The sequence below is a fragment of the Odocoileus virginianus genome, chromosome 5 (genome assembly GCF_023699985.2).
Source record: "Odocoileus virginianus isolate 20LAN1187 ecotype Illinois chromosome 5, Ovbor_1.2, whole genome shotgun sequence".
In the NCBI taxonomy this organism is placed as follows: Eukaryota; Metazoa; Chordata; class Mammalia; order Artiodactyla; family Cervidae; genus Odocoileus; species Odocoileus virginianus.
In genome coordinates this window covers 23,280,760-23,296,063 of record NC_069678.1, presented here as the reverse complement: position 1 = coordinate 23,296,063, position 15,304 = coordinate 23,280,760, and the positions used below count along the sequence as shown (strand labels likewise).

At 38.6% G+C, this 15,304-nt stretch overlaps 1 protein-coding gene and 1 non-coding gene across 3 annotated transcripts in view; both read left to right on the top strand.

Moving 5' to 3' along the window:
- TMCO1 (transmembrane and coiled-coil domains 1) overlaps nucleotides 1–15,304 on the top strand; it is a 66,126-nt gene that overhangs the window by 35,527 nt on the left and 15,295 nt on the right. Inside the window, exon 6 of one of the 2 annotated variants that reach the window (XM_020904610.2) lies at nucleotides 11,989–12,133. The exons of the other annotated variant lie outside the window; for it this stretch is intronic. Coding sequence (XP_020760269.1) covers nucleotides 11,989–12,133 — 145 coding nt within the window. The remainder of the gene's footprint in view (nucleotides 1–11,988; nucleotides 12,134–15,304) is intronic. 2 annotated transcript variants of the gene reach the window in all.
- TRNAY-GUA (transfer RNA tyrosine (anticodon GUA)) lies at nucleotides 5,051–5,122 on the top strand. Its single transcript has one exon. It is a non-coding gene; the product is annotated as a tRNA-Tyr (tRNA).

Genomic DNA, 15,304 nt, shown 5'->3' with positions numbered 1-15,304 from the left:
AGGTGATGGAATTCCAGTTGAGCTATTTCAAATCCTAAAAGATGATGCTGTGAAGGTGCTGCGCTCAATATGCCAGCAAATTTGGGAAACTCAGCAGTGGCCACAGGACTGGAAAAGCCAGTTTTCATTCCAATCCCAAAGAAAGGCAGTGCCAAAGAATGCTGAAACTACTGCACAATTGCACTCATCTCACACGCTAGTAAAGTAATGCTCAAAATTCTCCAAGCCAGGCTCCAGCAATACGTGAACGGTGAACTTCCAGATGCTCACGCTGGTTTTAGAAAAGGCAGAGGAACCAGAGATCAAATTGCCAACATCTGCTGGACCGTTGAAAAAGCAAGAGAGTTCCAGAAAAACATCTATTTCTGCTTTTGACTATGCCAGAGCCTCTGACTATGTAGATCACAATAAACTGTGGAAAATTCTGAAGGAGATGGGAATGCCAGACCACCTGACCTGCCTCTTCAGAAACCTGTATGCACGTCAAGAAGCCACAGTTAGAGCTGGACATGAACAACAGACTGGTTCCACATAGGAAAAGGAGTACGTCAAGGCTGTATATTGTCACCCTGCTTATTTAACTTCTATGCACAGTACATTATGAGAAACTGATGGGCTGGATGAAGCACAAGCTGGAATCAAGATTTCCAGGAGAAATATCAATAACCTTAGATATGCAGACGACACAACCCTTATGGCAGAAAGTGAAGAAGAACTAAAGAGCCTCTTGATGAAAGTGAAAGAGGAGAGTGAAAAAGTTGGCTTAAAGCTCAACATTCAGAAAACTAAGATCATGGCATCTGGTCCCATCACTTCATGGGAAATAGATGGGGAGACAGTGGAAGCAGTGTCAGACTTTATTTTTGGGGGCTCCAAAATCACTGCAGATGGTGATTGCAGCCATGAAATTAAAAGACGCTTACTCCTTGGAAGGAAAGTTATGACAAACCTAGATAGCATATTTAAAAGCAGAGACATCTTTGCAAACAAAGGTTCATCTGGTCAAGGCTATGGTTTTTCCAGTAGTCATGTAGGAATGTGAGAGTTGGACTGTGAAGAAAGCTGAGCGCAGAAGAATTGATGCTTTTGAACTGTGGTGTTGGAGAAGACACTTGAGAGTCCCTTGGACTGCAAGGAGATCCAACCAGTCCATCCTAAAGGAGATCAGTCCTGGGTGTTCATTGGAAGGACTGATGTTGAAGCTGAAACTCCAATATTTTGGCCACCTCATGCAAAGAGTTGACTCATTGGAAAAGACCCTAATGCTGGGAAGGATTGGGGGCAGGAGGAGAAGTGGACGACAGAGGATGAGATGGCTGGATGGCATCAACGACTCAATGGACATGGGTTTGGGTAAACTCTGGGAGTTTGTAATGGACAGAGAGGCCTGGCGTGCTGCGATTCATGGGGTCACAAAGAGTTGGACACAACTGAGCAACTGAACTGATCTTTGCTACTGTTTTCTTCATTTTTTTCTATTTATTTCTGCTCTGATATTTATGATTTCTTTCCTTCTACTATCTTTGGGGTTTTTTGTCCTTCTTTTTCTAGTTACTTTAGGTGTAAGATCAGGTTGTTGATTTGATGTTTTTCTCATTTCTTGAGGTAGGTTTGTATTTCTATAAACCTCCCTCTTAGAACTGCTTTTGCTGCATTTGCTTTTGCTGCATTCTCTAGGTTGATAAAGAATCCGCCTGCAATGCAGGAGACCCTGGTTTGATTCCTGCGTCAGGAAGATCCACTGCAGAAGGGACAGGCCACCCACTCCAGTATGGTTGGGCTTCCCTTGTGGCTCAGCTGGTGAAGAATCTGCCTGCAATGTGGGAGACCTGGGTTCAGTCTCTGGGTTGGGGAAATCCCAGGAGAAGAGAAAGGCCACCGATTCCAGTATTCTACCCTGGAGAATTCTGTGGACTGTATTGTCCATGGGGTTGCAAAGAGTCAGACACAATTGAGCAACTTTCACTAGGTTTTGGATTGTCATATTTTCATTGTCATTTGTTTCTAGGTATTTTATAAATTTTCTTTTAGTGTCTTTAGTGACCTCTTGGTTATTGAGAAGTGTGTTGTTTAGCCTCCATGTGTTTTTGGGTTTTTTAGAGGTTTTTTTCCCTGTAATTGATATCTAGTCTCATAGGTTGTGGTCAGAAAAGATGCTTGATAGGATTTCAGTTTTCTTAAATTTACCAAGGCTTGATTTGTGACCCAAGTTGTGATCTGTCCTGGAGAATGTTTTTTGTTCAGTTGAGAAAAAATTGGATTTTGCTGTTTTGGGATGGAATGTCCTAAAGATATCAATTTGGGCCATCTGGTATAATGTGTGCTTTAAGGCTTGTATTATTAATTTTCTGTGTAGATGATCTGTCCTTTGGTGTAAGTGGGGTGTTAAAGTCCCCAACTATTATTGTCTTACTCTCGATTTCCCCTTTTATGGTTCTTAGCATTTGCCTTTTGTATTGAGGTGCTCCTATATTGCATGCATAAATATTTATAGTTGTTGTATTTTCTTGGATTGATCCCTGCAAGGTGGATTCTTAACCAGTGGACCATCAGGGAAGTCCCTCCAGTGTATTTTTCTCCCAGTGTCATATTTTTCCTCTTAAGATGGAATCTCTTAGTGCATTTTTTCTCTAATTATTGAATATGTTCTTACTGGAAAAATTCCAATAGTATATAATTGTATAAAATATAAAGTAAACATCACTCTGCCTTCCTGAAATAGAGTACATGTCCTGTCAAGGCTTGTACTTTTTCTGTATATATGCAAACATTTAGATATTTGTATGTATTAATTTTTATAACCCAAAATGACTGTTTTGTAGTCTGCTATAGTTACCTGTGGTGATTTTTAATTTTTATTTATTTTTTAGCATGTTTATTTTATTTGGCTATGTCAAGTGTCAGCTGTGGTATACTGGATCTTCACTGCATCATGCGGAATCTTTCACTGTGGTGCAAGGACTGTTGTAGTGTGCAGGCTCCAGAGAACGTGTGCTCAGTAGCCGTGGAGCACGGGCTTAGTTGCTCTGTACCATGTGGGATCCTGGCTCTCAACCAGGGATCTGAACACGTGTCCCCTGCCTTGCAACGCAGATTCTTAAACCATTAGACCACCAGGGAAGCCCCCTTATGATAATCTTTAAAGTACAGTACCTGTGAACTTTGCATAATCATTTTTATTGTCTGTAAGTAGTCCATTGAATGGATGTGCCTTTATGTATATAATCTTCTGTAAATCTTCACACAGAATTTTCACAGGTAGTATATAGACCAGTGTACGTATACTTATTTTTTCCCCATGTATATCCTACAAATACTGCTTGTGTAAAGTTTTGATAGAAATTGTTCTGTGGAATGTTGCTTTTTGCTTGGCTGTGCTTTGTGATGTTGGGGAATCTCAGTTTCCCAACCAGAGATTGAACCTGGACCCATGGCAGTGAAAGCATAGAGCCCTAACCACTGGGCCACCAGGAAATTCCCCTAGAAAAGTTTTTATTAATTTTTGTTTTTAGATTACTGTCCTCAGGGCTTGTGGATGGTTCTTTCTGTGTATACTTGTCATCACTAGAAATTATGTGTCTGTTTAATATTTGTAAATCTAATAGTTGAAAAATAATATTTTTTTAAATTTGCATTTTTGGTGTGCTTTAGCATCTTTTCATTTATTTATTATGCTTTTACTATTTCTAAATTTCTAATTTATGTTCTTCCCCTTATTTTGTTTTTACAAGAATTCTTTACATATTAAGACTGTGAAACTCTCCTTTTGGAGATACATGGGCAGTATTAATTTTTATGTCACTTTCCTGTTGTATAATTAGTACCTTTCTTATACCAGATTATATAGTTTTTCTTTTTTATATTTAAATTTTGTTTCATCTGTAATTTCTTTTGGTGTTTAGTTTCCAACTTTACCAAGCTCTTAGCTGTTGTCAGTAGTAGGTAGGGAGTAAATAAATATGTTTTCCCTAATGATTTGAAATTACTAGTTTATGATATATCACCTAGCTTCTGAAGCTTATGCTTCAGATCTATGCACTAGATCTTTTTTTTTTTTATTTATTTTTATTAGTTGGAGGCTAATTACTTTACAATATTGTAGTGGTTTTTGTCATACATTGACATGAATCAGCCTGGAGTTACATGTATTCCCCATCCTGGTCCCCCCTCCCACCTCCCTCTCCACCCGATCCCTCTGGGTCTTCCCAGTGCACCAGGCCCGAGCACTTGTCTCATGCATCCAGCCTGGGCTGGTGATCTGTTTCACCCTAGATAACATACATGTTTCGATGCTGTTCTCTCGAAACATCCCACCCTCGCCTTCTCCCACAGAGTCCAAAAGTCTGTTCTGTACATCTGTATCTCTTTTTCTGTTTTGCATATAGGGTTATCATTAGCATCTTTCTAAATTCCATATATATGCGTTAGTATACTGTATTGGTGTTTATCTTTCTGGCTTACTTCACTCTGTATGATGGGCTCCAGTTTCATCCATCTCATTAAAACTGATTCAAATGAATTCTTTTTAATGGCTGAGTAATATTCCATGGTGTATATGTACCACAGCTTCCTTATCCATTCGTCTGCTGATGGGCATCTAGGTTGCTTCCATGTCCTGGCTATTATAAATAGTGCTTATGCAGTAGATCTTAACCAGGAATGTACATCAGAACCAAAAAATTTTGGTTCCAAAATTCTAAAACAAGAATCTGCTTATGCTAGTGAGACACAAATACTTCTAAAAAATTCACACAATATAAAATAATGTAGAATAAAAAGTGAAAGTGAACCCAAATGAGTTGAAAACTTAGGTCCACCCAGAAACTTCACACAGCTTTATTGATAATTGTCATAACTTGGAAGTAATCAATTGATAAATGGATAAACTGTGGGAATATCCATACAGTGGAATATTATTCATTGCTAAAAAGAAATAGGCTGTTGGCCTTGTGAAGACATGAAGGAACCTTAAATGCATACTATTAAGTGAGAGAAATCAATCTGATAAGGCTACATACTATATGATTGCAACTATATGACATTATGGGCTTCCCTGGTGGCTCAGAGGTTAAAGCGTCTGCCTGTAATGCAGGAGACCCGGGTTCGATCCCTGGGTTGGGAAGATCCGCTGGAGAAGGAAATGGCAACCCACTCCAGTATTCTTGCCTGGAAATCCCATGGATGGAGGAGCCTGGTAGGCTACAGTCCACGGGATCGCAAAGAGTCGGACACGACTGAGCGACTTCACTTTCACTATACGACATTATAGAAAAGATATAACTATGGCTGCTGCTGCTGCTGCTAAGTCGCTTCAGTCGTGTCCGACTCTGTGCGACCCCACAGACGGCAGCCCACCAGGCTCCCCCATCCCTGGGAATTCTCCAGGGAAGAACACTGGTGTGGGTTGCCATTTCCTTCTCCAATGCATGAAAGTGAAAGGTGAAAGTGAAATCACTCAGTCGTGTCCGACTTTTCGCGACCCCATGGACCACAGCCCACCAGGCTCCACCGTCCGTGGGACTCTCCAGGCAAGAGTACTGGAGTGGCCTGCCATTGCCTTCTCCTCAAAACTGTGGAGAAAGTAGTAAAAAGATCAGTGGTTGCCAGGAATCAGGTATGAGGGAGGGATGAATAAGCAGAGCACAGAGGATTTTTTTTTTTAAGTGTGAAACTATTCTGTGTGATACTTAATGGTGATACATTTTGCTGTACATTTATTAAAACCCAAGAATGGTTCTTGCCTGGTCATTCAGTGACTAAGACTCCATGCTCCCAATGCAGGGGGCCCCAGTTCAATCACTGGTCAGGGAACTAGATCCTGCATGCCACAGTGAAGACCCGGAACAGCCAAATAAGTAAATAAGTACTAAAAAAAGAAAGAAAGAAGAGTGAACCCTAATGTAAACTATGGAGTTTGGGTAATAATGAGGTACCATTGTAACTTACCAGTTGGCAGTTATGAATAATGCTTCTAGAAACATCTGTGTGCAGGTTTTTTTTTGTGAACATATTTTCTGCTCCTTTGGATAGATAACAAAGAGCATGATTACTGGAATATATTCATGGTTTTTCTTTCTCCTGATATTTATGTCCTGTACATTAAAAAATATTATATATATATATATATTTCTTGTGTCTAGGATTGTGAGCACCTAGAAGTTAAAGGCTGTAACTGTTTTTATAAGCCCTCATGTGAAATTAAAAGTCTAATGCATATTTTGGGACTTCCCCAGTATAAGACTGTTTTTCAATGCAGGGGATGTGAGTTCGACCCCTGGTTGGGAAGCTGAGAGCCCACCTGCCTTGCAGCCAAAAAAACCCAAAACATAAACAATATTGTAACAAATTCAGTAAAAACTTTAAAAATGATCTGCATCAAAAAAAGGTCTAGTACATATTTTGATTGTACTGAAAAGTCACTGTTCTTTAGCATAATTTCTCTTAGTTTCACCTTGATCATCTGTTTATTGTAGAATGGAATACATTGTCTGTAATACCCATTTTCATCTTAAAATGTGTTGATAAGAAAAAAGCCTCAGCTTAGACTATATGGAAAGGACTTGAGCTCCTAGATTGCCAGAGAAGCAATAGGAGGTATTATATTTAATTATTATCAATTATTTATTTCTCTTTAATTTCTCTTCTGGAGTATTTCCATACAGCCAAACCATTATAATCTTAGAAGCGATCTTTAGTCATTTAACACATTACTTCTGTGTCAGTACAGAAATCCCTCCAATAATACTTCTGGAAGATAATTTTCCATCCTCTTTTTAATTATTTTCAACAGTGAGGAGCTTGATGGTTTCAGACATATAGTTTATTAGTAGTATGTAGGGTTTGAAAGTGGTTCCTTTTATTGGGCCAAAATGCAGCTTGTTCTGTTCATAAGTAGTGGTCCTTCCCTTTGTAATTGCAGAAAGTACACTTGGAGAAATCAACAACCTATTATAAGCCATGTCTCTCTTTGTACTTTTTTCTTTCTCTCCCCAACTCTTTTCATTATTAGGCTAGACACCAATTCACTTAGGTATTCCTGTAGCAAGCTTCCAGTCTCCTGAAAAACTTAATTTGAGGGTTTTTTTAAAATTAATTTTTGTGGCTCGTCTAAAGACTCATTCATACCAAATTTTCAGTTTCACGTAAGTGAATAATTTGCTTATAGAACATAAAATATTTTCTCTTCTTTCTTTAATTTTTTTTTTTTTTTTTACTTTTATTTATTTATTTGGCTGAGCCACTGGACATGTGGGATCTTAGTTCCCCGGCCAGGAACCCATGCCCCCTGCAGTGGAAGTGTGGAATCCTAACCACTGGACTGCCAGGGAAGTCCCTTCTCTCTTTTTTAAAAACCTTTTTCCAGGTTTATTGAGATATATAGTTGACATATAATATAGAATACTGTGTATGTTTAAGATGTATAGAGTGATAGTTTGGTACGTATATTGGTGCATATTTTGCAAAATGATTACCACAGTAAGTTTAGTTAACAAATCCTTCACATAAATATCAGTTTGTTGTTGTGGTGGTAAGACTAATTAAGATTTACTCTTAGCAACTTTCAAGTATATAATACAGTAGTATTAAATATCATTACTGTTCTGTACATTAGATGCCCAGACTTATTCATCTTAAAACTGGAAGTTTGTACCCTTTGACCAACATCTCCCCGTTTCTCTCACCTCCCATCCTCTGACAACCACCAATCTAGTTCTCTAAGAGTTAAGCTTTTTTTAGATTCCACATGTAAGTGATCTCAGACAGTATTTGTCTTTCTCTGTCAGACTTGTATACAGTATACATATACATGTATAGATGTGTGTGTGTGTGTGTGTGTGTGTGTGTGTGTATTATTCACATTTCCTTTATCCATCCATCTGCTGGTGGCACTTAGGTAGTTTGCATATCTTAGTTATGAATACTCCTGCAGTGACATGGGAGTACAGATCTCTCTGAGATAGTAGTTTATTTCAATTCCTTTGGCTAAATAGCTAGAAATGGGATTTCTGAATCATATGGTAGTTCTGTTTTTATTTTTTGAGGAACATTCATGTTGTTTTTCATAGAGGCTGTACCAATTTACATTCCCACAAATAGTGCCCAGCATTTGTTATCTCTTGTCCTTTTGGTAATAGTCATTCTAACAAGTGAGAGATGAAATCACATGGCTTTAATTTGCATTTCCTTGATGGTTAGTAGTATTGACCATCTTTTCATGTACTTCTTAGCCATTTGTATGTCTTTTTCAGAAAAATGCCTATATTCAGATCCTCTGCCCTCTTTTTAATTGGATTATTTGGGAGAGTTTTGCTATTGTACAAATCCTTATATATTTTGAATATTAACTCCTTAACAGATATATGGTTTACAAATATTTTCTCTTATTCCATAGTTTCCATTTTCATTTTGTTGTTTCACTTGCTGAGCAGAAGCTTTTTTGTTTGATGTGGTCATTTCTTGAGTTTTGTTGCTTGTGCTTTTGGTGTCATATCCAAAAAATCTTTGCCAAGAGCTATGTCAAGAAGCTTTTTCCCAATGTTTCTTTCCTTCTAGAAGTTTCATGGTTTCAGATCTCATGTTTAAGTTCTTAATCCATTTTGAGTTAACTTTTGTGGATGGTTTTTGATAGGGGTCTGGTGTCATTCTTTTGTGTGTGAACATCCAGTTTACCCAGCATCATTTACTGAAGAGACTATTCTTCTCCCCTTGAGAATTCTTTGCTCCCTTGTCAAATACTAGTGGACAGGGTTTATTTCTGGGCTCTTCATTCTGTTCCATTGGTCCACATGTCTGTCTTTATGCCAGTATCATATTTGTTTGATGACTGCACATTTGAAATCGGGAAGTTTGATGCCTCCAGCTTTCTCCAAGACTGCTTTGCCTATTCAAGATCTTTTGTGATTCCGTATGAGTTTTAGTATTGATTTTTCTATTTTCTATTTTTGTGAAAAGTAGAATTTTGATAAGAGACTATATTGGATCTAGGGATGACTTTGGATAGTATGAACATGTTTTTTCTTTTTAATATTATTTATTTATTTATTCTGCTGGTTGGATCTTTGTTGGGGTGCTTAGGCTAAATAGTTGTAGCACACAGGCTTAGTTCCCCTGTAACACGTGGGCTCCAAGTTCCCCAGCCAGGGGTCAAACCCACAGCCCTCACATTGCAAGGCAAATTCTGAACCACTGGACTACCAGGGAAGTTCCAGTATGGACATTTTAACAATATTAATTTTTCCAATCTATGAACGTGGATATCTTTCCATATATTTGTGTCATCTTCAGTTTATCAATGTCTTACAGTTTTTAGCATAAATATCTTTCACTTCCTCAATTAACTTTGATTAAATAAATTAATATTAATGATGCTATTGTAGATGGGACTTTTTTTTTTTTAATAGGGCTTCCCTGATAGCTCAGCTGGTAAAGAATCCGCCTGCAATGCAGGAGACCCCAGTTTGATTCCTGGATCGGGAAGATCCTCTGCAGAAGGGATAGACTATCCACTCCAGTATTCCTGGGCTTCTCTTGTGGCTCAGCTGGTGAAGAATCCGCCTGTAATGCGGGAGACCTGGGTTTGACCCCTGGGTTCGGAAGATCCCTTGCAGAAGGGAATGGCTACCCACTCCAGTATTCTGGCATGGAGAATTCCATGGTCTGTATAGTCCATGGGGTCACAAAGAGTTGGATACAACTGAGCAATTTTCACTTAATAGGTCATAGACGTGCAACTGATTTTTGTAGGTTGATTTCTGTCTTGAAACTTTACTGAATTCATTTGTTAGTTGTAAAAGGTTTTCGTTTTGGTTACAATTTCAAATTAAAAATAACAAGGAATAAAATGACTATAGAAGGTGAATTTGGGGGTGCATATGTTAGCAATAAGAAGGATAAACATTTTTGTCTATATTTATTTCAGCCCTGCTTCTCAGTTAACTCTATAGAAAAATAGTAGAGTGTCATATATAGAACCAGCATACTGTAAACAGCATATATATAACCAGGAAATACTGTAACAACTATATATCATACTTCTTATGAGTAAATGGGAATATCTCCTCCTGGAAAAGTTATTTCTTTTGTTTTGCTTTTATGAGGTTAGTAGACAAGAATGATTACTTCTTATGGATCTTTCAATATTTTTTGTCATATCCAAGTAACAGCACTTCATGTTTGCGCCCTTTCCCTCTGTAAATATATACTAGGAAGGCAGTTCAAAGTAGTAAGTGGATAATCATATGTATTTATAGAATATGTCTATTTCATTCTGTTCTATTTTCTTTGGAGTTCAGCTATGTAAGAAGCTCGCAATAGTTTATATGGATGGATAGTTAGGAATTTTTTTTCTCCAAAGGAAAAGATAGTAATGCTACCTCTCTTTTCTGTCTCCCTCTATAGAAACATTCTAAATACCAAGCATTTTTTTTTTAAGGGAATGTTCTTGGACTTCCCTGGTGGTACAGTGTATAAGGATCTGCCTGTCAGTACAGGGGACACAGGTTGGATCCCTGGTCTGGTAAGATTCCACATACCACAGAGCAACTAAACCCATGTACCGCAACTACTGAACCTGCATTCTAGAGCCCATGCTTCACGACTGTTGAGCCTGTGCTTTAGAACCTGGGCACCGCAGCTGCTGAGCCAGGCGCTGCAGTTACTGAAGTCTGCGTCTCGCCCTGTGCTCCGCGGCAAGAGCAGTCCTGCAATGAGAAGCCATATGTCACACCAGAGACTAGCCTCTGCTCACCACGGCTAGAGAAGGTTCACATGCCGCAGTGAGGACCTAGCACAGCCACAGATGGAGAAAATAAATACATGCCTTTTAAAAGCAAATGTTCTCGACGTTTTAACTGGAAGGAAAGACTTTTCGATAATTTAACTGATGTGGTAGTATATTTTTATAATATTGTGAAGTGTCACTATCCTTAATCACATTAATTTTGTAATTCTCATTGTCTGACTATACAACTTATTGAAAAGTATAAAAGAAGCCCATGTCCCCAGCACCTCAAAATAAACACTGATATATACTTCTAGCTTCTTTATAAGCTTTTTCTCTTTTCAAAACATTTTTCTTTTCTGTTTTAGAAAAAATTAAAGGACTTAATTTCAAATATTAGAAGTATTTTAAAAGTTATCTCAAAATATTATGTATACTATTTATCATTCACCACTGTGTATATTCCGTGAATTTCAGTTTAAGGTGTATACTGGGAATCTTTGACTCTTGAAAAGAGGATTCTTAAAATCTTATTGATGTCATGGTTTAGAACAGTGCTTCTCAAAAGTATGGTTTTGGGGAATGCTGGCAGTCTCAGACTTTTAGGAGGTCCTTGAGGTAAAAATTATTGTAATAATTCTAAGATTTTTTTTTTGCCTTCTTCATTTTCATTCTCTCATGAATGTATGGTGGAATTTTCCAAAGCTTCATTATACGTTACCATTATACATTATACATTCATTATACATTATACAAAGGGTGTATAATGTTGTAACAGCCCAAGTAATGAAGCAGCTATGAGACTGAGACGGGGGGGGGGGGGGGGGGGGGGGGGGGGGGGGGAGAAGCCTTTCTTCTCGGTGAACTCTTTCTCTATATGAAAATAATGCTATTTTCCATAAAAATACTTGTGTGAACACATACTGAATATTGCTGTCTTTTAAATGATTTGACAAATATTTAAAATTTTCTCAGTTTTAATTTATTAAATAGTAATATTGATAATAGATGAAACCTTTTTGGAGTCCTCAATACTTTTTCAGCATGTTAAATATCCTGATATCAAAAAAACAAAGAATCTCTAGTTTAGAAAAAGATTAATGGGGAAAAAAATATCCTTATACTACAAGTATATTTTTAGAATATCATTTTTCTTTATTTCTTAGAGATCAAGGGACTTAGAGTTCTGTTCCTGCCCCAGATTCTTCTCTGGAACTAGGTTTGTCAAGTCTTCTGAAAATAGCAGTTCTCTGTTCTTTCCTTTTTAGATTTGATGGTAGAGTGGTGGCAAAGCTCCCTTTCACCCCCCTTTCCTACATCCAAGGACTGTCCCACCGGAATCTGCTTGGGGATGACACCACAGACTGCTCCTTCATCTTCCTGTATATTCTCTGCACCATGTCGATTCGACAGGTGAGTGCCCACATCATCTACTTAATGTGTGCGTCCTTTCTTGCTCTCACACCCTAAATTAACGTCTGTTTCTCCAATACAGGAAGTGTCTACCTGTTGCTACTGAGATCTTTCAGTTGCTTGTTTCAGAATTCCAGAGTATCATCTGAAACTGTTTTAAATGTATATAGGTTTAGATTACTGATCCTAAGGGATGGAAAGTAGTCATAAAGTCACACATGGTTTTCAACTCATTTTGAAGAAAGCTCTCAAGTCTCTTCTTTATTGTGGCTATCTAAAGGTAGAAAAGCAGAGTGGATTTTGCCTTCCCACTATCATTTCTTCTTTATCATTCACCATTGCCTTTTGGCACTTCAGGAACACAAGTTAACGTAATAATTTGGTGACTTTAAGTTAGTCACAATTGAGGTAAAGTCTGAATCATAGAATTTACATTCAGGCAACATGATGGCCAGATATTCATAGTGAAAAAGAGTGAGAACTAAATCAAGTAGGATTATGAGAGCCTGGAAGAGAGACTTAGCGTTCAGTTAGTGGCAGATGATTCAGGCAGCAAGGCTGAAGTAATAAAGTGGCTTTTGAGTGGGACTTTAAAAAATAAGAGAGGTTAAAGTCCCTTGCTCTAGAACTCTTCGTATTTCAGGGCATTATTCAATGTTTGAACACACTGTTATTCAGCAGGCATTATAGTGAGGAAGTTGGCACATGCAATAAATATGAACATGATTATTTCAGTGTTTGTTACATAAATGATTCAGAGTTGTTTTTCTTCTTCCTCTGAATATTGTCTGTGGCAGCATGTTTTTTGATTGGTCTGACATGTCTGAATCAATAGGAAATGGAATTATAATTAGAAATTCACAAAGATCTTCATGATCTTAGCGCTTAATGCTCTCTCTGCCTCATCTCTCACCTCATCCAGCACTGCAGCCATTCTGACTTATCTGGCAGTTTTCATTTTCCACTCACCCAGACTTGCTTTTTGTGAATATTCTTTCTTCTATCTCGATGCTTCCCACCTTCTTCTTTTGCATGTTAAATGCAACCTAGTTTTCAGGCTTCCTGGAATCATTTTCTGATACTTCCTGCTTGTGAAGGATAGATGTGAAGGGGACATGACCACATGCAGAAATAACAGAAAACGATTAGAGTAGTCTAGTAAAAAAATCACTTTGTTCTAAATTATCATAGTGCTGAATGATTGAAGAGGGGACAAAGTTGAGAAATATATAGAGGTAAGCTGGCAGAACTTAATGATTGATTTAATGTGAGAAAGGAGAAACTAAGGTGGCTTCAACATTATGGTGTTGGTGACCAAATGGAGGATGCGAAAAGAGGAAAGAGAAGTAGGTTGGTTGGAAGACATGCTGTTTGAGTTGTCTGTGGGGCAGTTAAGTGGGTGTGTCCAGCAGGAAGTTGCAGTCTTGTGATGTTGTTCAGTCACTCTGTCGTGTCTGACTCTTTTCGACCCCATGGGCTGCAGTGCAGCAGGCTCCTCTGTCCTTCACTGTCTCCCAGAGTTTGCTCAAACTCATGTCCATTGAGTTGGTGATGCCAACCAACCCCCTCATCCTGTGTCGCTCCCTTCTCCTCCTGCCTCCAGTCTTTCCCAGCATCTTGTGTAACTGAGGTGTGTACTGCATCCTTTGAAATCTTTAGCATTTTGGCTTATCCAAGGTAAAACCCAAGACTGTGACAGCATGATTCTCTTTGCTGGTTTAATAGAGGTCATCAATAACTAGAATATTGCTCTTAAATTTAAGAATGAGATATTAAAATTATAACTTGGGACAAAATATTAATGTGAAGTCAAGTGGGCCTTAGGAAACATCACTGCAAACAAAGCTAGTGGAGGTGATGGAATTCCAGTTGAGCTATTTCAAATCCTGAAAGATGATGCTGTGAAAGTGCTGCACTCAATATGTCAGCAAATTTGGAAAACTCAGCAGTGGCCACAGGACTGGAAAAGGTCAGTTTTCATTCCAATCCCAAAGAAAGGCAATGCCAAAGAATGCTCAAACTATCGCACAGTTGCACTCATCTCACACACTAGTAAAGTAATGCTCACAATTCTCCGAGCCAGGTTTCAGCAATACATGAACTGTGAACTTCCAGATGATTTTAGAAAAGGCAGAGGAACCAGAGGTCAAATTGCCAACATCTGCTGGATCATCGAAAAAGCAAGAGAGTTCCAGAAAAACATCTATTTCTGCTTTATTGACTATGCCAAAGCCTTTGACTGTGTGGATCACAATAAACTGTAGAAAATTCTGAAAGAGATGGGAATACCAGACCACCTGACCTGCCTCTTGAGAAACCTGTATGCAGGTCAGGAAGCAACAGTTAGAACTGGACATAGAACAACAGACTGGTTCCAAATAGGAAAAGGAGTACGTCAAGGTTGTATATTGTCACCCTGCTTATTTAACTTATATGCAGAGTATCAATAACCTTAGATATGCAGATGACACCACCCTTTATGGCAGAAAGTGAAGAGGAACTAAAGAGCCTCTTGATGAAAGTGAAAGAGGAGAGTGAAAAAGTTGGCTTAAAGCTCAACATTCAGAAAACTAAGCTCATGGCATCTGGTCCCATCACTTCATGGCAAATAGATAGGGAAACAGTGGAAACATTGACTGACTTTATTTTTCTGGGCTCCAAAATCACTGCAGATGGTGATTGCAGCCATGAAATTAAAAGACGCTTACTCCTTGGAAGGAAAGTTATGACAAACCTAGACAGCATATTAAAAAGCAGAGACATTATTTTGCCAACAAAGGTCCGTCTAGTCAAGGCTATGGTTTTTCCAGTGGTCATGTATGGATGTGAGAGCTGGATGGTGAAGAAAGCTGAGTGCTGAAGAATTGATGCTTTTGAACTGTGGTGTTGGAGAAGACTCTTGAGAGTCCCTTGGACTGCAAGGAGATCCAACCAGTCCATCCTAAAGAAGATCAGTCCTGGGTGTTCATTGGAAGGACTGATGTTGAAGCTGAAACGCCAATACTTTAGCCATCTCATGCGAAGAGCTGACTCATTTGAAAAGACCCTGATGCTGGGAGAGATTGAGGAAAGGAGGAGAAGGGGATGACAGAGCATGAGATGGTTGGAACACATCTCCGACTCAATGGACATGGGTTTGGGTGGACTCTGGGAGTTTGTGATGGACAAGGG